This window comes from Staurois parvus, unplaced genomic scaffold (assembly GCF_062004578.1).
Source record: "Staurois parvus isolate SC_StPar_1 unplaced genomic scaffold, SC_StPar_1.0 ptg000549l, whole genome shotgun sequence".
Lineage (NCBI taxonomy): Eukaryota > Metazoa > Chordata > Amphibia > Anura > Ranidae > Staurois > Staurois parvus.
The window spans coordinates 9496253-9516626 of NW_028318345.1; the positions used below are offsets into that span (position 1 = coordinate 9496253).

At 39.6% G+C, this 20374-nt stretch overlaps 1 protein-coding gene across 1 annotated transcript in view; it reads left to right on the forward strand.

The window, feature by feature from the left end:
• The window catches only part of VPS13A (vacuolar protein sorting 13 homolog A), a 290475-nt gene that overhangs the window by 69014 nt on the left and 201087 nt on the right, over nucleotides 1-20374 (forward strand). Inside the window, exons 13-22 of the mRNA XM_089691099.1 lie at nucleotides 2114-2285; nucleotides 2377-2439; nucleotides 10325-10457; nucleotides 11383-11477; nucleotides 13230-13372; nucleotides 13538-13739; nucleotides 13844-13958; nucleotides 15673-15809; nucleotides 17176-17308; nucleotides 17414-17531. Coding sequence (XP_089547225.1) covers nucleotides 2114-2285; nucleotides 2377-2439; nucleotides 10325-10457; nucleotides 11383-11477; nucleotides 13230-13372; nucleotides 13538-13739; nucleotides 13844-13958; nucleotides 15673-15809; nucleotides 17176-17308; nucleotides 17414-17531 — 1311 coding nt within the window. The remainder of the gene's footprint in view (nucleotides 1-2113; nucleotides 2286-2376; nucleotides 2440-10324; nucleotides 10458-11382; nucleotides 11478-13229; nucleotides 13373-13537; nucleotides 13740-13843; nucleotides 13959-15672; nucleotides 15810-17175; nucleotides 17309-17413; nucleotides 17532-20374) is intronic.

Genomic DNA, 20374 nt, shown 5'->3' on the forward strand with positions numbered 1-20374 from the left:
GTTACGATATTAGTCTAGGTGTTAGGTTGAAGATTAGGATTAGGGTCAGGGTTGAGTTTTAGAGTCAAGTAGTGTTGTTAAAAGGACTACTTAGAGATTGTGTGTGTTTGGTTGTTAGCGACACCTCATTGTTAGTCGTGCTTGATTATTAGGGAGGTAGGGAAACCTTGGGTTTTTAAATATTTTTTTGTGCCGAATGCTCTCTCTCGAAAACTGAGCAATTTTTTTTTTTCTGTGCTGAAACCTTAAGCAGTGGCATTTTTTGTAACTGACCTATAGTCTTGCTATGATACAGTGAGGAACAGAAGTATTTGAACACCCTGCGATTTTGCAAGTTCTCCCACTTAGAAATCATGGAGGGGTCTGAAATTCACAATGTATGTGCATTCCCACTCTGTGAGACAGAATTAAAAAAAAAATTCAGGAAATCACATTGTATGATTTTTAAAGAATTTATTTGTCTTGCACTGCTGAACATAAGTATTTGAACACCTGAGAAAATCAGTGTTAATATTTGGTACAGAAGCCTTTGTTTGCAATTACAGAGGTCAAACGTTTCCTGTAGTTCTTGACCAGGTTTGCACACACTGCAACAGGGATTTTGGCCGACTCCTCCACACAGATCTCCTCTAGATCTGTCAGGTTTCAGGGCTGTCGCTGAGCAACACGGAGTTTCAGCTCCCTCCAAAGATGTTCTATTGGATTTAGGTCTGGAGACTGGCTAGGCCACTCCAGAACGTTGATATGCTTCTTACGGAGCCACTCCTTGGTTATCCTGGCTGTGTGCTTCGGGTCGTTGGCATGTTGGAAGACGCAGCCACGACCCATCTTCAATGCTCTGATTGAGGGAAGGAGGTTGTTGCTCAAAATTCCACAATAAATGGCCCCATTCATCCTCTCCTTAATACAGTGCAGTCGTCTTGTCCCCTTCGCAGAAATCACCCCCAAAGCATAATGTTACCACCCCCATGCTTCACAGTAGGGATGGTGTTCTTGGGATGCAACTCATCCTTCTTTTTCCTCCAAACACGACGAGTGAAGTTTAGACCAAAAAGTTCTACTTTGGTCTCATCTGACCACATGACTTTCTCCCATGCCTCCTCTGGATCATCCAGATGGTCATTGGCAAACTTCAGACGGGCCTGGACTTGTGATGACTTGAGCAGGGGAACCTTCCGTGAAATGCATGATTTGAAACCATGACGGCGTAGTGTTCTACCGACAGTGACCTGTGGTGAGCTGTGGTCCCAGCTCTCTTTATGTCATTGACCAGCTCCTCCCTTGTAGTTCTGGGCTGATTCCTCACCTTTCTTATCATCAGTGATACCCCACGAGGTGAGATCTTGCATGGAGCCCCAGTCTGAGGGAGACTGACAGTCGTCTTTAGCCTCTTCCATTTTCTATCAATTGCTCCAACAGTTGATCTATTTTCACCAAGCTGCTTGGCAATTGCCCCGTAGCCCTTTCCAGCCTTGTGGAGGTCCACAATTTTGTCTCTGGTGTCTTTTGACAGCTCTTTGGTCTTGCTCATGGTAGTAGTTGCGTCTTACTGACTGTGGGGTGGACAGGTGTCTTTAAAGAGCTCAGACAGGTGCTACTAAGTTAGATTAATGAGTGGAGTAGAGGTGGACTTTTTAAAGGCACAGTAACAGGTCAGATTTCTTGCTGTTTCTTAGGTGTTCAAATACTTATGTTCAGCAGTGCAAGACAAATTCTTTAAAAATCATACAATCTGATTTCCTGAATTTTTTTTTTTAATTCTGTCTCTGACTGGGAATGCACCTACAATGTGAATTTCAGACCCCTCCATGATTTCTAAGTGGGATAACTTGCAAAATCGCAGGGTGTTCAAATACTTCTGTTCCTCACTGTATATAAAGTCTTACATAATTAAAAACATATCCAAAGCTTGAAGGAGAACAGCCAGTAAAGGAAGTAGCATTTACTGTTTTTGCTTGCTGAAAGACTGATACGAAGTCAATGTAGGTATTGGGAAAGTATTTTGATCCTATAAATGTTAATATTTTGCCTGTAGAATTGAACTTTTTCTCTTTCTATTTGAAATCTGTAGCATTCCAGTCGGAAGTTTTTAATATTAATTTGATTTCAAAAGGTGGAATTACGCTATAACTGGAATTCTTGATGTCAATGTGAAGCCCCGCCTCTATATGTGGTCCTGGAAACATATTCGAAAGCACAGACAGCAAGTGAAGAGGTACAAAGAAGTGTACAAAGCCAAGATAACATCAAAGAAACCACCAGAAGATGTTCTGCTCAAAGCGGAAGTACTGGATTGTCTTTTTTTTTATAGTTACATTTACTACATGCATTCTGCTTCCCTGGCACAATTGAAACGTTGGTCTTAATTCTTGACAGGAGCATGAAAAAACGCTGGATATATTTTGTATCACCCTTGCAAGACAACAAGCTGAAGTGGAGGTACGAAAATACTTTGTTTTACAAGGGTTTTAATGGGTTTTCAAGTTTTGCATCAAAAGATATACAGAACATCATGTTCCTGAAAATATACCATGGGTGAGAAAGTAACCTAGATGGATACATAGTAACATTTCCCTCTAGATGAGAGGATAGTACATTGAGTTAGTTCACTGGTTATAGAAGGTACAAACAAGCACAAGTTCCATCAGCAGTACAGCACAGAAGACGAGCCAAAAAAAAGAGATGCAATTGGCAAAGACATTTGCCTCAAGTAGGTGAGAAAGGAGGAAAATGTTCTGGAGCCCAAAAAAAAAGCTCAGGGGTAAGGGAGACAAGGAGGCAACCGCCTGAAGGCCTCGGCAGGCAGTGAAGAAAAGGGGGAAAGAATAAGAGCAGGGAGTTTGCCTGGGGAAAGAGATGGAACAGGGAGAAGTTCCCATGCACTCCAACCCATTGCATAGCACACAGATGGGTCATCCAAACAGTCGAATAGAAAGTAAAGAGCAGTCCTGGTTTACATGACCATTTTAGGTTATCCATGGATCCCACATCTCCAAGAATTTGGCATTGATATCTGTAAGTATTGAAGTGTATTTCTGTGGACAAAGGTTCCCATAAGCCCCTATCTAACCTTGGCAAAGTTGAGGAAGGTTTGCACCAGGCTGTTCCCAAAGTCTGCCAGGCTGTCAGGAACACAAACCCCACCAGCCTTCTCTTGGCCTTAGTCAGGGATGGCAACATCTTGTGCAACAGAGCCTCCCAGGGGTCACATACCAGGGATACATTTAAAACTGATCTGATCATTGAATATACCCAAGTAAAAAATTACTTTGAAAGTGATATTCAAGTCAAGGCTGGACAATATCTGGTCAACATGGTAGCCAAGATTTGCATCTTGGTGACTGGATCATAAAATTCCATGCACTGCCTGAAGTGATTTCAAAATCTTCCTTCTATTTTTAGTATGTAAATAGGAAATACATTAAAATTGATGGCTGAATGAAATAGGTGTAATTTTATCTTAAATGTTCCTCAAGCATGTTCTGCATTTGTAGTGCATACACACTGGCTGTGTAACAACTGTCTGTAGGGGAAGTGGGGGGGTGTTGTAATTTTGAAGCAGCGATGAAAGGGTCACTTTAAAGCAAAAGCATAAAATGAGCTGGACCAGAAAGCAAGCAGTAGGATGTCCCTTTAGGCTTCCTGGCACATAAAGCTTACCTTCACGGCAAGAGTCCTAGCCATAACAACTGTATTTTGAGGCTTCACACCTGAGCTTCTTCTCTTACAGGTTAAGTGGTGGTTGTGGTGGGGAGGAGGGGGGTTTATAGGGTAGCTTGGTAGAGAACAGAATGCAATCCAGATATCCTCCATGCTCTGGCTTGAGAATGCTGGGGCGAGGTAGAAACTGACATCATCTCCGGGTATTGTGAGGTTTGCTGTGGGGCATTGGGTGGGCCCCTCCGGAGCTGTGAAGAGGGGCAGAATCTTTTTTTTTTCTTTTTTTTTTTTTTTTTTTTTTTAATCCAAACAGCTTTTATTGTCAAAGAAAATAAAAAATGGGAACAATGCTTACAGGATACTGAAGAAAAGAAAATACAATCAGCATAGTATACAGTGTTAAACCTTGGATACGCAGATCCAGTGACATATGAAAACCAGAAACATTAAACAGACAGCATTGAAATATAAGGAGCCATAACTACCTTGACAATACATAACATAGAAACCATGAATTAATTAATAGTTCACCTGGGACACTGTGAAAAGGTCTATGGGTGTACGTGATCGCTTCCTGAGGAATATACTGTGTGGTGTTATCTGCATTAGAGTAGGGTATCACACCTGCAAGAGCCTATCTACTAACAATTGAGAAGGGGCAAGCCCAGGTACATCTAGCCAGCCTTGTCACACGTTCTGAAATTTACAGTGGGCATTACGGTGTTGGTATGTGAGTTTTTCTCATAGGAGTAGTGAATTGACATAGTCTATCCATTGATTTTTAGTTGGTGGGAGATAAGACAGCCATTGCATAGCAATTCATTTTCTAGCCAGATATAGTAGCCTAGAAACCATGGTATAGGTTCTGGCTTGTAGTGTCTCCTGATCCATGGCATCCAACTGACAAGTTAAGGGATCCTGGGAAACAGTATATTGTGCTACTAGGGAAATGGTCTGAAGGACTTCCCTCTCCCTGTACAGTTTTGGGCAACGCCAAAGCCTATGGATAAAGTCACCACGGTGCACCTGCATCTTGGGCAATCAGGATTGTCTCTTCTGCCCCACCGGTGCAGTTGCAAAGGGGTCCTATAAGCCAATGGAGAATAAATAATTGTGATAATTCGTGTGAGGGAGAGAGAGGGATCACCGGTACGGACTCCAGGGCAGCATCCCAGGCGTCTCCAGCAATCTCCCCAATATCTTGGGTCCACTGTGCCCTACCACTTAGACTAGAGTGATCCTGCACAGTAGCCAATAATTGTAAATAGATACGAGAAATCATGCCCTTTTTATGTGTCGCCTGAGTAATGTCTTGAAGCAGAGTGGATTCTGTCAATGTGAGGTTGGAGAGAAGAGATTTGGCCTGCAAAGCGTGGCGTATCTGGAGGTACTGGTAAAATTGCTTATGGGTAAGTGCAAATTCAGTTTGTAGTTGTTAAAAGGACTTCAGTATATCCCCAGAATACAACTGAGCCCCTCTCCCTCCAATTTTGGAAATCCTTTTACTTAGCTAATTCTGCATAATTAGTGTTACACCATATTGGGGTACTAGGGAGACAAGCAGTAACATGAATAGATGCTTTCACCACACGCCACACTCGCTTTAGGAGATCCGCGGTGGGAGCTGGAGGTGGAAGGACTGGCAGAGCCATCTCAAGGTGAGAGAGACCTGAGAGAGTGGGATCAGGAAGGGAAATTAGGCCCATAATAGGATCTTCAGTATCAAGTAAATCCCAGCCAGCTAGGTGCTGCATTTGAGCCACCAGGAAATATAGCCTGGGATCAAGAACCGCCAACCTCCCTGAATCCTTGCCATATTGTAATGTGGATACCTTTATCCTAGCAGTCTGTTCTTTCCAGATAAGGCTCCTGAACTGTGTTTCTAAAACCATTTTTTAGGAATCCATACAGGAGAATTGTGAAATATCTAGAGAATTTGTGGGGCCCATACCATTTTAATTACATTTCCCCTGCCCACGACCGAGAGAGGAAGTTTACACCAGCTGTTACACTTCAATTTATCCTTTTGGAGCAGAGGTAGAAGATTGAGGTTTAAATATTGTTTCTGATCAGGTGATACCACCACTCCCAGGTACCTAAATGAAGTTACTACTTGTATCTGCGGTGCGCAAACTGGAAGGGGAAGTTCTACAGGTTCCAAGGGCATTAAGACCGATTTATGCCAGTTAATTTTAAATTCTGAGTAACTGCCAAAACAACCTATTACAGACATAACAGGATATAATAATGTAGAGGTATCATCCAAATACAATAGTGTGTCATCTGCATAAAGGGATGTTTTTTCAGTGAGAATTCCTCTATTGAATCCCACAATATCCAGGGATTTCCGCACCAGAATTGCCGAAGGTTCCAACACCAAGGCGAACAGCAGGGGTGAAAGAGCACAACCCTGCCTTGTCCCCCTTTTAAGCTGAAATGAGTCCGAGAGATTCCTATTAATGCGTATATGGGCACTAGGGGCCACATATAAGATGCACACCCACTTGATAAATTGAGGCCCGATTCTGAATCTGGACAGCACTTCCCATAGATAATTCCATTCTACACTGTCAAAAGCCTTGGCAGCATCCAAGGACAGGATGGCCCTTCCCCCCGGGTTATCCACTGGAATGTGTAGGTTTAAAAAAAGTCTGCGAATATTATTGGCCATCGCTCTTGAAGGAATAAACCCCGGTTGATCTTTGTGCACAATTTTACCAATAACCTTTGCTAATCTAGAGGCCAGAACACGGGCCAGCAATTTAGAGTCTGTATTCAGGAGGGAAATAGGGCGGTAAGGGTCTGGTTGTAATTTGTCTTTTCCTGGCTTCAATAACACTATAATTATGGCTTCATTCATTGAGGGAGGTAAACTACCCCCTTCCACTGCGGCATTCAACACCTTAAGCATGGCCGGGAGGGAGTGTTTCTTCATACTTCTTATATATTTCGAACGGCAAGCCGTCGGATCCAGTGGATTTATTATTGGGAGTTCTCATCAAAGCTTCTGAGAGTTCCTCTATGGTGATAGGGGATTCTAGCTCCCTCTGGACAGTCTCAGAAGGAGTAGGGGGCAGGATTTTTAATTGCCTACTTAGTGTATCTTACTGCAGGGGCTGCTCATAACCTCTATCTAGGGCTTTTGGCCTATAAACCAACCGGAGCCCATCGGAGGATACTCTGATCCTTATTTGGTCCAGTCTGCCAGACTGTTATACCTGTCTGTCTTGATAAGCTTGATTGTTTAGGGTATATAACTTCTTATGAACTTGTAAATGTAAAAGTGTAGCTACAGTAACCCTGGTCTTTATAGACAAAAAAGGAAAACGGTGTTGCATGTAACAACAGGTTCCTTAAGAATTTAAATAATTTAACATATAAACTGGCTAAATCTGCTTGGATTGTAACTAGTAATGCAACATACCATGTGATTTCAGACTGCTGTCTGAGGTGAGCGTAGGTGCCTTGCTGCAGGCTGGTTGTCAATCTCTCTCTTTCTCTCTCTCTCTGTCTCTCATTCTCTTTAGTTTTCTAACCTGCAGTGGAAAAACCTGGTAGGGTCATATGGGCATCAGTATTAAAGATAATAAATTGGTAAAATATAGTAATTTCCTTTAATGCTGTATGCTGTTGCACCTTATCACTTGCAAAACAAAGGCTAGATAAAATTAGGCACTGTGGCACACCACATGTACAGTATACTACTGCAGATTCTAGTGATATTTTGTATGTTTCTTGGCAGTCTTTTAGCTGATGTAAAGGTGTTTTGCTAAGCTGATTGACACAGATTTAATAACAACTGGGAGGCCCATTTTTGTGTAATAGGGCCTGGCCTGATTTTCACTATTATACTCATATAATTGGATGGCAACATGATTGGCATGGTAACAAAAGCGTTAGGAAGAAAAGAAACACATGGCCGTAACTGCTGCTTTTTAAAGTGTGTCTTTAGCCAAAACCTTTTATTTTTATTGTAAATTATAGAACACAGGAATCATTCGTAGATCTTAGATTATATACAACTAACTTCAGTGTTTGAACACTGGCAAAAGCTTTGTTGGGTCTGCCCCTATTGTCCCTGCCAACTCTGTGAGGCTCCAGAGTTTTTGCTAGTGTCCTTAAGTGATGGATGTTTCTCCTCTTGGAGAAGAATTTCCAACTTTTCACCAGATTTCATTACTTTTTTCAACTGACTCTTCTATCAAGATCTGACTGCTTACTGCCTTTGTCGCTGATTAACAGTTTTCAAATTGGTGACCCTTGAGCTTACCTTGGGAACTGTACCCAAACCTTGCAGTCCCGGGGATGGACTGTAAAGTTTGCTTCAGGCACTGGATCCTGTGTTTGGGGTTCACCTTGGCACATGGGGGCAGTCAGTCTGGTTAGCAGTAGGCTGCTATATAGGTCTAGGGCCTTGGGCCATTCCAGTGGCACCCAGACCCCTCTGAGCTTATGCTTGCCGTGATGGGAGAAGCCTGGATCCTGGATGGGACCAGAGATGTGGACAAGGTAAGACAGGGTTGTCCTTTACTCCTTTTACATACCAGTTCCTGGCTTATGTGTCTTCATCACTCTGTAGTATACGCTACATTCTTATCCTTCCAGTTACTGACGTAGTGCTTATCTTAACTGAGCACTTCTGGCTGTCATTTTCTGTCAATGCAATCTGATCATTTGCCACACCACCTGTTGCCCAACTCCAAAATTAAACAACTAGCCTGGATTACTCTTACTCCCTTATAATGAATGCACTGAACTGACTCAATTAGCACCAGGATGACATCAAATCCATTGCACAGGATGTGCTGAACCCTGTTTAATCCACATCCATTAGTTGTCTTGTAGGGGAAGACCCATACTTTGCAATGGAGGATTACAGGTGCTTGGGAGCGGGAACACACGGAACAAACAGCGCTGGGTCCCCTAAAGGCTCAGGGGAATCTCCCAGTTTCTTTCAAGCTTCACTCCACCCTTTTTTCAAAAGCTATTGCCACTTTTTGGAATGGGGGGGGGGGGGGTTGTCAAGTGTCTTGCCTCTCCATGATTATGATTATAATTCTGCCTCCAAATACAATTTCCTTATACACTATTTGCAGCACAAATGAAGGGGGACTAAGACTTTCTTCCAGAGGTACCTCAAGATTTCTCTCCTCCAGAGAGATAATTTTTCTTTACCTTCTCACCATGTGTTGTTTACTATGGATTCATTGCTCAAGGTAGTGCATACTAGACTTTGGAGATATACTGTATATACTTGAAAAAGAGGACCCTCTGTAGAAAGCCATTTCCTACTTTGGATCAGGCAAGTTGGGTCTTTTACAATGACTTGCCAAATTCAGAGAATTATTATTATTATTTCCTCTCCTGACCTTTTTAACAAAAAAATGGTCTGCCTCCACTGTGGACCCAGTCATTCTTGCACTGTATGCTAAATCTATCATCCCTGTTGAGGGTACCAATTCCTTTTAAGATTCAGTGGATAGATGTTTGGAGACTCTTCTAAATACCTGCTTTACACTAGCAGACCCTGCCCTACAGCCAGCCATTGACTACCTGGGCCAGATAAAATCATGGTGAACTTTCCCCTGGTCCAGTGTGGAAAAGATGCCTTTTTTGCATGCCCTTCAAAGGCAAACTCTTTGGCAAGCCCATTGATTAATACATTGAGACGACTGCCCAATTATCCAGCCTCTCAATTCGCTCTGCATTATGTATCTTCTATTGTACAGATTTCCCCCCACCCAGACACAATCATAGTCAACTGTGGGTCTTTCTGGTTGTGGCAAGCCATCCATCTCTAAGCCTACTGGAGCTGCTACAAAGTCTTTCTCACACTAAAGGTTGCCCCCTCTTATGGATGTGATGGGATACTCTACTGACACCCCAACTTACAAAAAAAGAAAAAAAAACCCTTCTTTCTTTATCTTTTTACCCTTCTAATTATGCCATGTGCTGACCCCGCTCTGTCATTTTACGTGGCCTACTAGTTCATGGTTGAGTTGCTGTTGTTCCCAGTTGCTTCCACTTTGTTACTATACTACTAACAGTTGACCGTGGAATATTTAGTAACAAGGAAATTTAAAGGATGGACTGCACAGGTGGCAACCTATCACTGTACCATGCTTGAATTCACTTAGCTCCTGAGAGCGACCCATTCTTTCACAATTGTTTGTAGAAGTAGTCTGCATGCTTGCATGCTTGATTTTATACACCTGTGGCCATGGAGGTGATTGCAACACCTGAATCCAATGATTTGGAGGGGTGTTCCAACACCTTTGGCAATATAGTGTATGTTCATAGGTGACTTGGGTGAAAGAATAGATAATACACAATGAAATGAAAAAAGTACACATGGTTATGTTCAGTCAGTAATGACAGTTAAAGATAGTTCAGTACAATTACATTGTTTTCAGAATGTTTGAAGATTCCTGAGAATCACACAGCATTTTCTAAAATGTATTTAAAGATTGCAACGAAAACATTTTAACAGCTTGTCCTTTAACATTACATAATATGCTGCTGCCTATGCACCACTTCCCGTTTAAAAACAAAGTGCAGTTCATACAGCCCCATATGACAAAGGAATATTATTTATGGAGTAATGCAAATATGAAAGCATTGCCAAATATGAAATCATTGTTGGTTCTATTGTTTTACTGTCCAGGCAAACAAATCCGGCCTTAAAATATACAGACCAGGAGCAAAAGATGAGGACAGCAATTCTAAGGGATGGTTTGGATGGATGTGGGGCTGGTCTGGAGACAACACAGAAAAGAAGGAAGAGGCAAAGTCTGGAAGTATGTGCTTGTTTGCACTATTCCTGTTATTTCAATTTTATGTTTACTAATTGTATGGCTGTGCAGAATACAGGTTTCCTTCTAATTTCAGCATGTTTTTTAAAGCTGAACTCAAGGTATGTTTTTTATTGCATAGTTACATTGGTTCAGCTTGTAACAGTGTATGTATATCTCTGGGAATGCTGTGGAATCACGATAGTAGTCAGTGCTACAACAGTGATCGCTGCAGCCTTCTGGGTCCTGTGCATTTCCTTACTGGACGAGATCTAGATCATATTACTGCACTGCCTTTCCACATTATCCAATCAGAGACTGCCTTGTATTCATTGGAAAAAATACAAGACATTCTATGAACGTCAAATAGGTGATCCCCTGTGATTACTATGCAGAAGGACAGCTGCGCGGCACATGGCTTGTAAGACCACAGCAATCACTGTAGTAGCAGCGAATACTACAGTGATTCTCTGCTTCCACAGAAGTTTACCAGGTATACAATATGTATATTTACATTGGTCCAAGCTGTACCAATGCATCTATTCAGTAAAAACCATGCATGAAGTTCATATTTAAGGGATTACTATGGTTAAATCAGTTAAAGGTAATTTTAAATCATCATTGCCATCTGAATAAATGGTAATGCTTAGGTACGGACATACACACATTTTAAATGATCCACTACCTGATCTCCAGTTCTTCAAACATGTTGATTTTCATTGTATGCACAGCATGTTTCTTTCAGTCAATGCTCTTTTTAGAATGTTTTTAGTGAGCAAGGATTTTTTTTAAAATTTACATTGTGAAATCTAACAGCATATTTAACTACACTGATAAAGTGATATATTTAATTATAGAAAAGTAATAATACATGATTACTAGTAATGATGCATTAGTTTTATGGATTGTAACACAGATTTGCTTTGTAAAGGTCTGGAAGGGCTGATGACACCTGAGGAGAAAGCAAGGTTGTATGCAGCAATTGGATACAGTGAAACAGCAATTGACCCAACTCTACCAAAAACAGTGAGTGCAATTTACCAGCTATTCTAATATAGTTATTTTAAAAATGATTTGAGCTTAATTTCAAGCAGAACTTGAACTGTAAAAGCTATGTAAAATTGATTGTTCTTTATAAAGAATATATATGTCATATTAATAACCATCCTTGTTCAAGTAGTGTGTCTTATTAATTTTCTTTACCACTGCTCCTATTATGTATATATCTATCTATATATATATACACGCAGACCATATATTCTTTTCTTTTTTTTTTTTAATTCAAACAGCGGGCTGAATGAAAAAAAAAATTACCCAGTTCACCCATCCACATACTTGATGTGAATGGGGGAATCCTTTTACACTGAGTTATTGTATTCTGACAGTGGGAAGCGTTCCCCACTGTCAAAATGTAATGATCAGTGCCGCTGGCAGCACTGATCGATCTGGAAGTAGATTGACTTCTCTACAACCAGCCTTGCCCATACATGAATCAAAATTTGACCAGCATCTGCTGAACCGGCCGAATTTCAGTTAAATGTATGTCCGTCATAAGCAAGCAGGGAGAGCTTGCAGCAGCAAAATGTCTATTCTGTCTGCCTCCATGTATGTCATATTCTTTAATGTCATGTGAAGCCTGAGGTGTAGCTTGGGCTCAGCAAGAGGGTGATCATGTCTACTGACATGCTACGCAGTCCTGGGATGCTGCATCATTTTAGAGCAGATGTTTTTGAAAGAGGAAGGAGAGAAAAACAGCAAAATAAGATGTTACAATCTTTTTTGGCCATACTTGTCTTCAGGGTCACAGGAGTGCACTTACTTTTGCTCTTTTGTAACCCAGAATCAGCTGACAGTGAGCTGAAGCCTGCTGTCAGCTGACTTCATAGAGCTGCTCAAGGCTCTGGAAGGCTCCCAACCATATTGTCAGGATTTACACAGATGCCTGATTGACAGCTGGTCCTGGCTCTCAGCACAGGGCACAGAGCTGAAGCTTAGAGCCAGCAAGGGACAGCTGCATTGTCAGAACGATGCTGCAGCATGGAGGTGAGTATGTTTGTATGTTTTTTTTTTTTTTTTTATTATATAGCCCATGCACCTCCTTTAACTCTTTCACCAACCTGTCTTATCATTTCTGTTTTTTTTCTTCTCCCTCCTCTGACATCTCATCTATGGTACTGCTTTTTCCTCCACCCACTTGGCAGTAAGCATCTTATCGACAGACTAGGCTTTCACAAGACTATTTCATTTGTCTGCTGTAACAGGGTATCATGATGTAGGCTGTTTGTGGAAAACAGAAAAGAACTGCTGGTGTACCAAACAAAACCGGGCTGAGGCTGGTCAAAATTGTATTTGAGGCACTATTCACTTTCAGAAGATGGGCAGCGGTGGCACCTTTCTTATTTTTCTCATGACACTTGAAGCAATTCATTGACTATGAATAACCATTTAAAAAAAAAGAAACTGCTTTGGATACCCAGGCTTGATTGTCCTTGCCTGAAACATCTGGGACTTGTAAATATTGTATAATCAAAAAATAAATAGTCCTTCATAATATAAACTGACATTTCTACCTGCCTTTCTTAGTGTATAATAGTGCATTTGGAAAGAAAATATATTGACATAAATATATTATTTATGTTGTCACATAGCTCATATGGGAAAATTGTGTCAAAACAACTGCTTTTTGTTTTTTTCGGGGGGAAAGGGAAGCTAGTGATACTCAGCAATTGAAAGATACAATAAATTGTAATTATGTTTTTTTTTTTTTTATCTTTTTAGTATGAAGCAGTGGTTTTATGTGTAAAGTTGTTAAGTATGTCAATGCAGTTGCGAGAAGATAAAGGAAAGCCTGAATTGATTAATCTGGCTATAACTGACTTAAGCTCCACGTTAAAACAACGCCCAGGAGCACAAGCAGTCAGGTGAGTCAGCTGAACAATGTTCCATTGAATAGTATATTCAATTTTCATTATGCTGTTTATAAGTGATGTTGATTGTAGTTTGTGACCATGAGGTCTTTTTTTTTTTTATGGGATCATTTTTCTGGCTGAGTGCTGAAATTTGTATTTCCCATATTCCACATACAGGTTTGAAGCCCAAATTGGCACATTTGAGATAACTGGCATGTCACAGGACAAGATTGTACCCTGTCTGTTGTCTTCCCGGAATATTGTAACAGACAATGACATTTCATTATTGAGCCTCATGTTTGAAACAAATCCTTTGGATGAGCGGGTAGACCAAAGGCTTATAGTGGACTCCCAGCCTCTGGAAATAATTTATGATGCTGTAAGAATCATTCAGATAATTTTTACATATCCTAGTGATTAACTTTTTAGATTCACTTGAAAGTGTTTTTATTGTTCTAAGTGTTTGTATTATGCCATATTTAGAGAACCATCAACAGTTTAGCAGATTTTTTCCGGCCTCCACAAGATGTCCATCTTGAACAACTGACATCAGCCACTTTAACAAAGTTAGAAGAGTTTCGAGATAAAACCTCAACAGGCAAGCACATTTTTTTTGTAATTGTTTTCTGCATTTTTCATTTTGTTTTTTTTGTATTTTTGTTATACATTTCTTTTTCAGATGTTTGGTTATACAGTATAATTTGTTTTTCTGGGCTCATTGAGATCTTGGGTATAGTTGTTTTAATTAGCTAACTCATTTCAGTGTATCTTAAAATGATATCTATAGGCATTTTGAAATACACAGTACGGAATTCTTGCCCCCAGGGTATCTAAAAAGTTGGATTGTAGTTATTTTGCTCTGCAGATAATCTAAGCATGTACGTTTGTAGCTATTATTTTATTGATTTGGACTACCTTGAAAGCACACATATGTAAACTAAAAGAAATTCAGACCTATACCCCCAGTAAGTTAACATATAGCTTGTCAAACGATTGACCCTGGGGTCTTTGTAGTACAAACTGTGACCATCTTCCGCCAATGGCTTTGACCTTTCCCCCCTCCTCTTCATGGGACTTGGTAGATTTACTTTCTTACCTTACTATGGTGACATCTCTAAAATTTTGGATTTCCTCTTTCTGTCTTTGTGTCACTGGTTCCCTTTCAATAGAGAGGGGAATCTCCCTAATGGACACAGCAACAAAAATTTAAGATGCTCTAACCCTTCCCAACACTATAAGGAAAAAAAAAAGCTTTGCCTTTACATATACTCTAAAACAGGCCTGCAGTTTAATCTGCTAGAATTAAAAATAGCTGAAATATTAAAAAATTGCCAAAACAAAATGTATTTATTGTCCTTTGAGGGACACAGAATTTCAGGAATTCTGAAAACAGTCAGGGTTAATATGCTGCTGCCTACAGGAGGCTTGGACACACTGCCTCTACTCCAGTGATCCACGTTAACACAGACATCGCTAGATGGGTTGAAAGTGTACTTACCATTGGGGACTCTACCGATAGGATGTTGAGTTCTTAGATCCCAATTTGAGTTAACTAGTTATGCCCTCTGTCTTGTGTTAATGATAATTCTGATCTGTCAAACCACGTCAGAATGGATTCAATTTAGAAAGAGTCCTTCCACTGCTAGTGACAATCCCCATGTTATAGAACTGGTAGAGCTGATGTCTGGAGCCTGATGCGTTTAGCTGTGATGGTTTATTTACAAGCCTTTGAACTTATGTTCCACATAAGACTGAAGTGTGTACAAATGTGTAGGACACTCTGGTTATGTGGGATGCTGATGAGATGTTCAAGGAACATATTATTTGCCTTCCATTCGAGGAGCATTGGGGAAGATTTACTAAAGCTGGTGCAGCTGTACATAGTAACCATTTAGCTTCTAACTTTTGCTTGTTCAATGAAGCTTTGACAATAAAACCAAGGCGTTGATTGGTTACTATGCACAACTGCAGCAGATTCTGTGTGCACCAGCTTTAGTAAATCTCCCCCATTGGCTCTTTGGATCAGCTGTTGAAACTGTCATTAGCAATTCCTTGGATGGCCACAGTATACTCCTATCATAAGCCCATAAGATCTGCAGAAAAGTTAGAAGAGCCTACCCTTCTACTTCTCTGACATATTCCACAGCTTCTCTGTTCTGCCTGAGGCTGCATAGGTCTTTTCTTGGCACTGTTCTGCTATGGAGACATTTGGTTGTTTTTTTATTTCCAAGCTACTTGCTCATAAATGCAATATAGTAATGCTGCACTTTTTTTTGGAAACTTTTTATGTAATGATTTGTTTTCAATTCCAGGGCTCCTGTATGTTATAGAGACACAGAAGGTTCTTGATTTAAAAATCAACCTCCAGGCTTCATATATCCTTGTTCCTCAAAATGGGTTTTATAAGAGCACATCTAACTTGCTTATTTTGGATTTAGGTAGTTTATCGGTAGGTATTTAACTTTTTCATATAAGCTAAATCTATTTATTTGAATTATAATGCTTGCCTTTACTTAGTTTTTAGTAGTTTTGTAAAATTTGATTTTTTTAACATCTTTTGGCTGATTTCACTTCCATTAGTTCGGGGGCGGGGGGTTTGGTGTGCTTGCCAAAAATGCAAAAAAAAGTACTGTGTGCAGAGTTAGGAACTATGTCATAACGATTTCACACTTTGAATATCCAAGACATGAGAATCCAGGTGCTGGTTTGGCCTCACACCAGGTTCCACCTGTAATTTAAATATAACTTTTGGGTTAAGATTGTCCCTTTTATGAAGTTAGCTAAATTCTTTGTTAGGGTTGTACCGATACCAGTGTCGGTGCTGATACTAAGCATTTGCATGAGTCTCGGTACTCATGCAAATGCTCCGATACCTGAACCTGAATCTTTCAGGCTCAGTTCTTTCAGCTGTCAATGGGATTGCACCACTGACAGTTGAAATGTAAACAAAAAAGTGCTGGCGTAAAAAAACAAAAAGCCAGCAATTGCCAGTTAAGGAATGGCTACTGCATCCCCTGCTGACAGCTGAAGTGTAAACAAATAAATTGTCTTGCCATTTGGATCCATCAAAAAAAAAAAAAAAAAGTAGCCTGACAATGATTATCAACAACATTGCTCAGCCATTAAAACAGAAATATATTAAAAAAAAACCCATTGTTTCATTTTGTATCTTTCTGCTGATGAAGTAGGTTTAAAACAACTTGTTAAGTATTTGTTTTTTTTTTTAATTAAATGTTCGCAAATTGAAAAAAAATATTTTACTAATTGTAAATAACTTTTCAATGCTTTGTACCAGAATCATAATTTTAATGTCATTTTAAACATGACAAATGACAGAATAAAAGTGCACTTTTTATGTGCATTTACACAATTTAGTTTTAAACTGACAATGCTGAAAAAGAAAGTGTGCTTTTTTAAATTGTGTTATATTTGTCTTGTTTTTCCTTAAAAAAAAACAATATATGTAATATGTTGTTATCAACAAATAATAATGACAAAGTTATCGCTGAGTAAACAGGTCCATAACAGAAATGTAAAAATTGCTCTGGTCCATAAGTGGGAAACAGGTGTGAGAGCTGAGGGCCCTTGTCCTTAACAACTGATTCACTCTTTCAGCTGTCAGTGGGGTTCACCTGTTGACAGCTGTAGTGTAAACAAAACAGTTGCCTGCAAGTATTGGTAATTGGCATGGTACTTGCTGTAAAAAAAAATGGTATTGGTACATTGCTATTCTTTATAGCTCTTGCACTGTTTATTTAAAGACCTTTTAATTGGTACAATGCTTCTTAACACTGTACATTTTTTTTTTATTTGAGATGACCAGCAAAAGTCGTGCAAACCTTCCCCAGTTGAAAGCAGGTCAGAACAGCATTGAAGATATCATGTCCCGGGCCTATGAGAGTTTTGATGTGCAGCTAAGCAGTATGCAGTTGCTCTACAGCAAACATAGTGAGTGATTTGTCAGACTGTCAAAAAACCAACACTGCTAAATACTGCTTGAAGACTCTGCTTATGTATTTGGCTCTCATGTTTACTAAACATTGTTTTCTTTAGATGAGGACTGGAAAGAGGCTCGCAAAAAGAAACATTCTTCTCAACACATTTTGGAGCCAATGGATCTCAGAGTTGATTTTAGCCGGGCCATGGTAGTAACTGATTCAAGGATGCCAAAGTAAGCTGGTCTAAATCTGTCGGAGTAATACTCCTTAAAGTGTACATCCAGCCCAAATTTTTTTGTTTTTTTTATAAATTGAGGAAAGAGTTAGAACCCCTGTTAGGTTTTACTTTCCTTAAAGTGATTGTAAACCCTCACCTAGTAAAACAACCCATTTAGTTTAAAATTGAAATGAAAGGCAAAACATTTCTGTATAGATATAAAAAAAATATATATTTTTCTTTTCAAAAAAAGCACATGAGCTAATTTGAAAAAGAATAGCACATTTTTGGTTCTTATAGACTTTAATAGGAGTGCCTGAAACAACACGGAACATGCATTTTCTTGAAGAAAATTTCTTCTATCAAGTAGCCATCCATTGACTAAAACAAAAATGCACAAGCTTAAAAAAACACGTACAAACACACATATAAAAAAGCTGAAGCTCAAAGAGGGCCATAGACTTACTGTCCTAGTGACAAGGATTTCACCACACAGAAAATAGGGAAACCTCCAACAGCAGGTGACAGGTTTTTTTTATTTTTAAGAGTGTGGGAAAGAACCTTTTTTTCGTTGCCATCTATGCTTCCATTGCAGATTTTCCCTAACTTCTTGCTGAAATCACTGTGACCAGAAATGAGGGAAAATGTCTCCAACTGAGGCCCAGATAGCAGTAAAAACGTAAAAGGGATTCTAATATTTCCCAACGCTATCCAAAAATGAATAAAAAAATTGTATTGGCTAAACATACACTTTAACCATTAGCCGCCCAGCCAATGGCCGTTTGGCAGCTTCAAAAGTGCTTTGGCATTCCGGGTGCACGCCATTTGGCGTGCTCCCGCACATGCGCAGTTTGCGCTAATGCAGAGCCGCGCAGCGGCGCGATCTGTCACCGGCCGTGTACCTCGGACACGGCCGATGACAGATCTGAGTACCGGCCCCCGTTGCTGGTACCATGTGACCTGCTGTGACCAATCACAGCAGGTCACATGACAGTTGTATACAATGGATGGCTTCATTCATGCCATCCATTGTATACTAGTGCCTAGCTGTGAATGGTCACAGCTAATCACATGCACATGTCATGTGATTAGCTGTGACCAAATCACAGCTAAGCACAAAAAAAAAAAAACCTGATTGAATCGATTTCATTCAGGTAAATGCTTGCTTATAGCAAAGTATAAGCAAATTGTGTAAAAAAAAAAAAAAATAAATAAAAAATACTGATCACTTCCCCAAAGTAGTACTATGGTAACATTGTACTACTTTGGTCATAGTAAAATATGAAAAAAAATCTTAAAAAAAAAAAAAAATATATAATAAAAAATTTAAAATAATAAAAAATAAAAAAAATATATATATTTTTTTTTCATACTGTCACCAGTCAGTGTCCCTGTTCACCGCCATGCCAGTTATATGATGACGCTGTACTGCACTGGTGACAGTATGTAAAAAAAGAAGTAGTGAAAATAATTTTTTAAATTTTTTCATTTTCCGAAAAATTATGACAAAAAAAATACAACTTTAAAAAACTCGCCATGCCTCTTATGAAGTACGTCGGACTGTCTACTCTGCAAAAAGGGGTCATTTGGGGATATCTGTACTATTCTGACATTCTTGGACCTCAAGAAATTAGATTGACCGTCAGTACTTCAGGATTGATCAATATTCAGATATATCCCATAGTTTGTGAACTCTATAACTTTCCTACAAACTAAATAATACATCCTAATTTGGGTTATTTTCACCAAAGACATGTAGCAGAATACATCTTGGGCTAAATTTATGAAGAACAATTATTCATTTGTAAACTTTTATAACAGAAACAAAGAAAAACGTGTTTTTTTTTCAAAATTTTGGGTCTTTTTTTGTTAATTTAGTAAAAAATAAAAACCCCAGCGGTGATTAAATACCACCAAAAGAAAGCTCTAGTTGTGTGAAGAAAATGATAAAATTTTAGTTTGGGTACAATGTTGTATGACCGCGCAATTGTCATTCAAAGTGTGAAAGCGCTGAAACCTGAAAAATGGCCTGGGCAGGAAGGTGTAAAATTGCACGGTATTGAAATGGTTAAGTATGCTGCATAGGGAATGTTAAATGTGATGTAGAATATAACAATGATCAACATATTGTACAGCAAGAAAATACAAATGTCATTACAAAATTGTATTTCAGGGGAATGTTGGGGCAATGACTCAAAAGAAATCATGTCAGGAAATCTCCCCAATCTCAACTCTCCAGGAACAGAAGCAAAGCTTTTATGAATCAGATTGATTCAGAAAGCTTTGTTGTGATTGTGATCATGTGACCGCACAGAGGTCACATGATCACCGGGTCCCAACTAACGGGATTCTCATTCTGCTGTGGGGGGGGGGGAGGTTGCGCACCCCCGTGTTGGCAAAATACCTGGTCCTGTAGCTGCCGCCCGTCCGCAGTACATTGCAGGTGGGCAGCCTGACAGTGGTTAAAGTGGAATTTCACTCTCTCAATCAACATTGACTTTTTTTTAATCCTTATGCTGTTAGCATTAGTAATTAGATAGAAAAGTATATAATATTTACTTTCTTTAAACAGTTTTTTACATTTCTTTGGTTACTTCCTGGTTTCTTGCCTAGGCAAATTACATCATACATCCCAGGAGTCTTCTTGAGGGGAGGAGCGGTTTTCTCAGCTAACCACGCCCTCCTGCTTGAATGCCTGAACTAAGGGCGGATGGATTGCAGGAAGTCAATGTTACATGAATCATCTGCCTTTACTTAAGATGGCCATGGCCAGAAATGCTGTAGGGTGTTTTTCTTAGCAAAATAAAGCTTGGATGGATGGGGGAGTCTCCTCTGAATATTAAAAATGAATTAAATAGC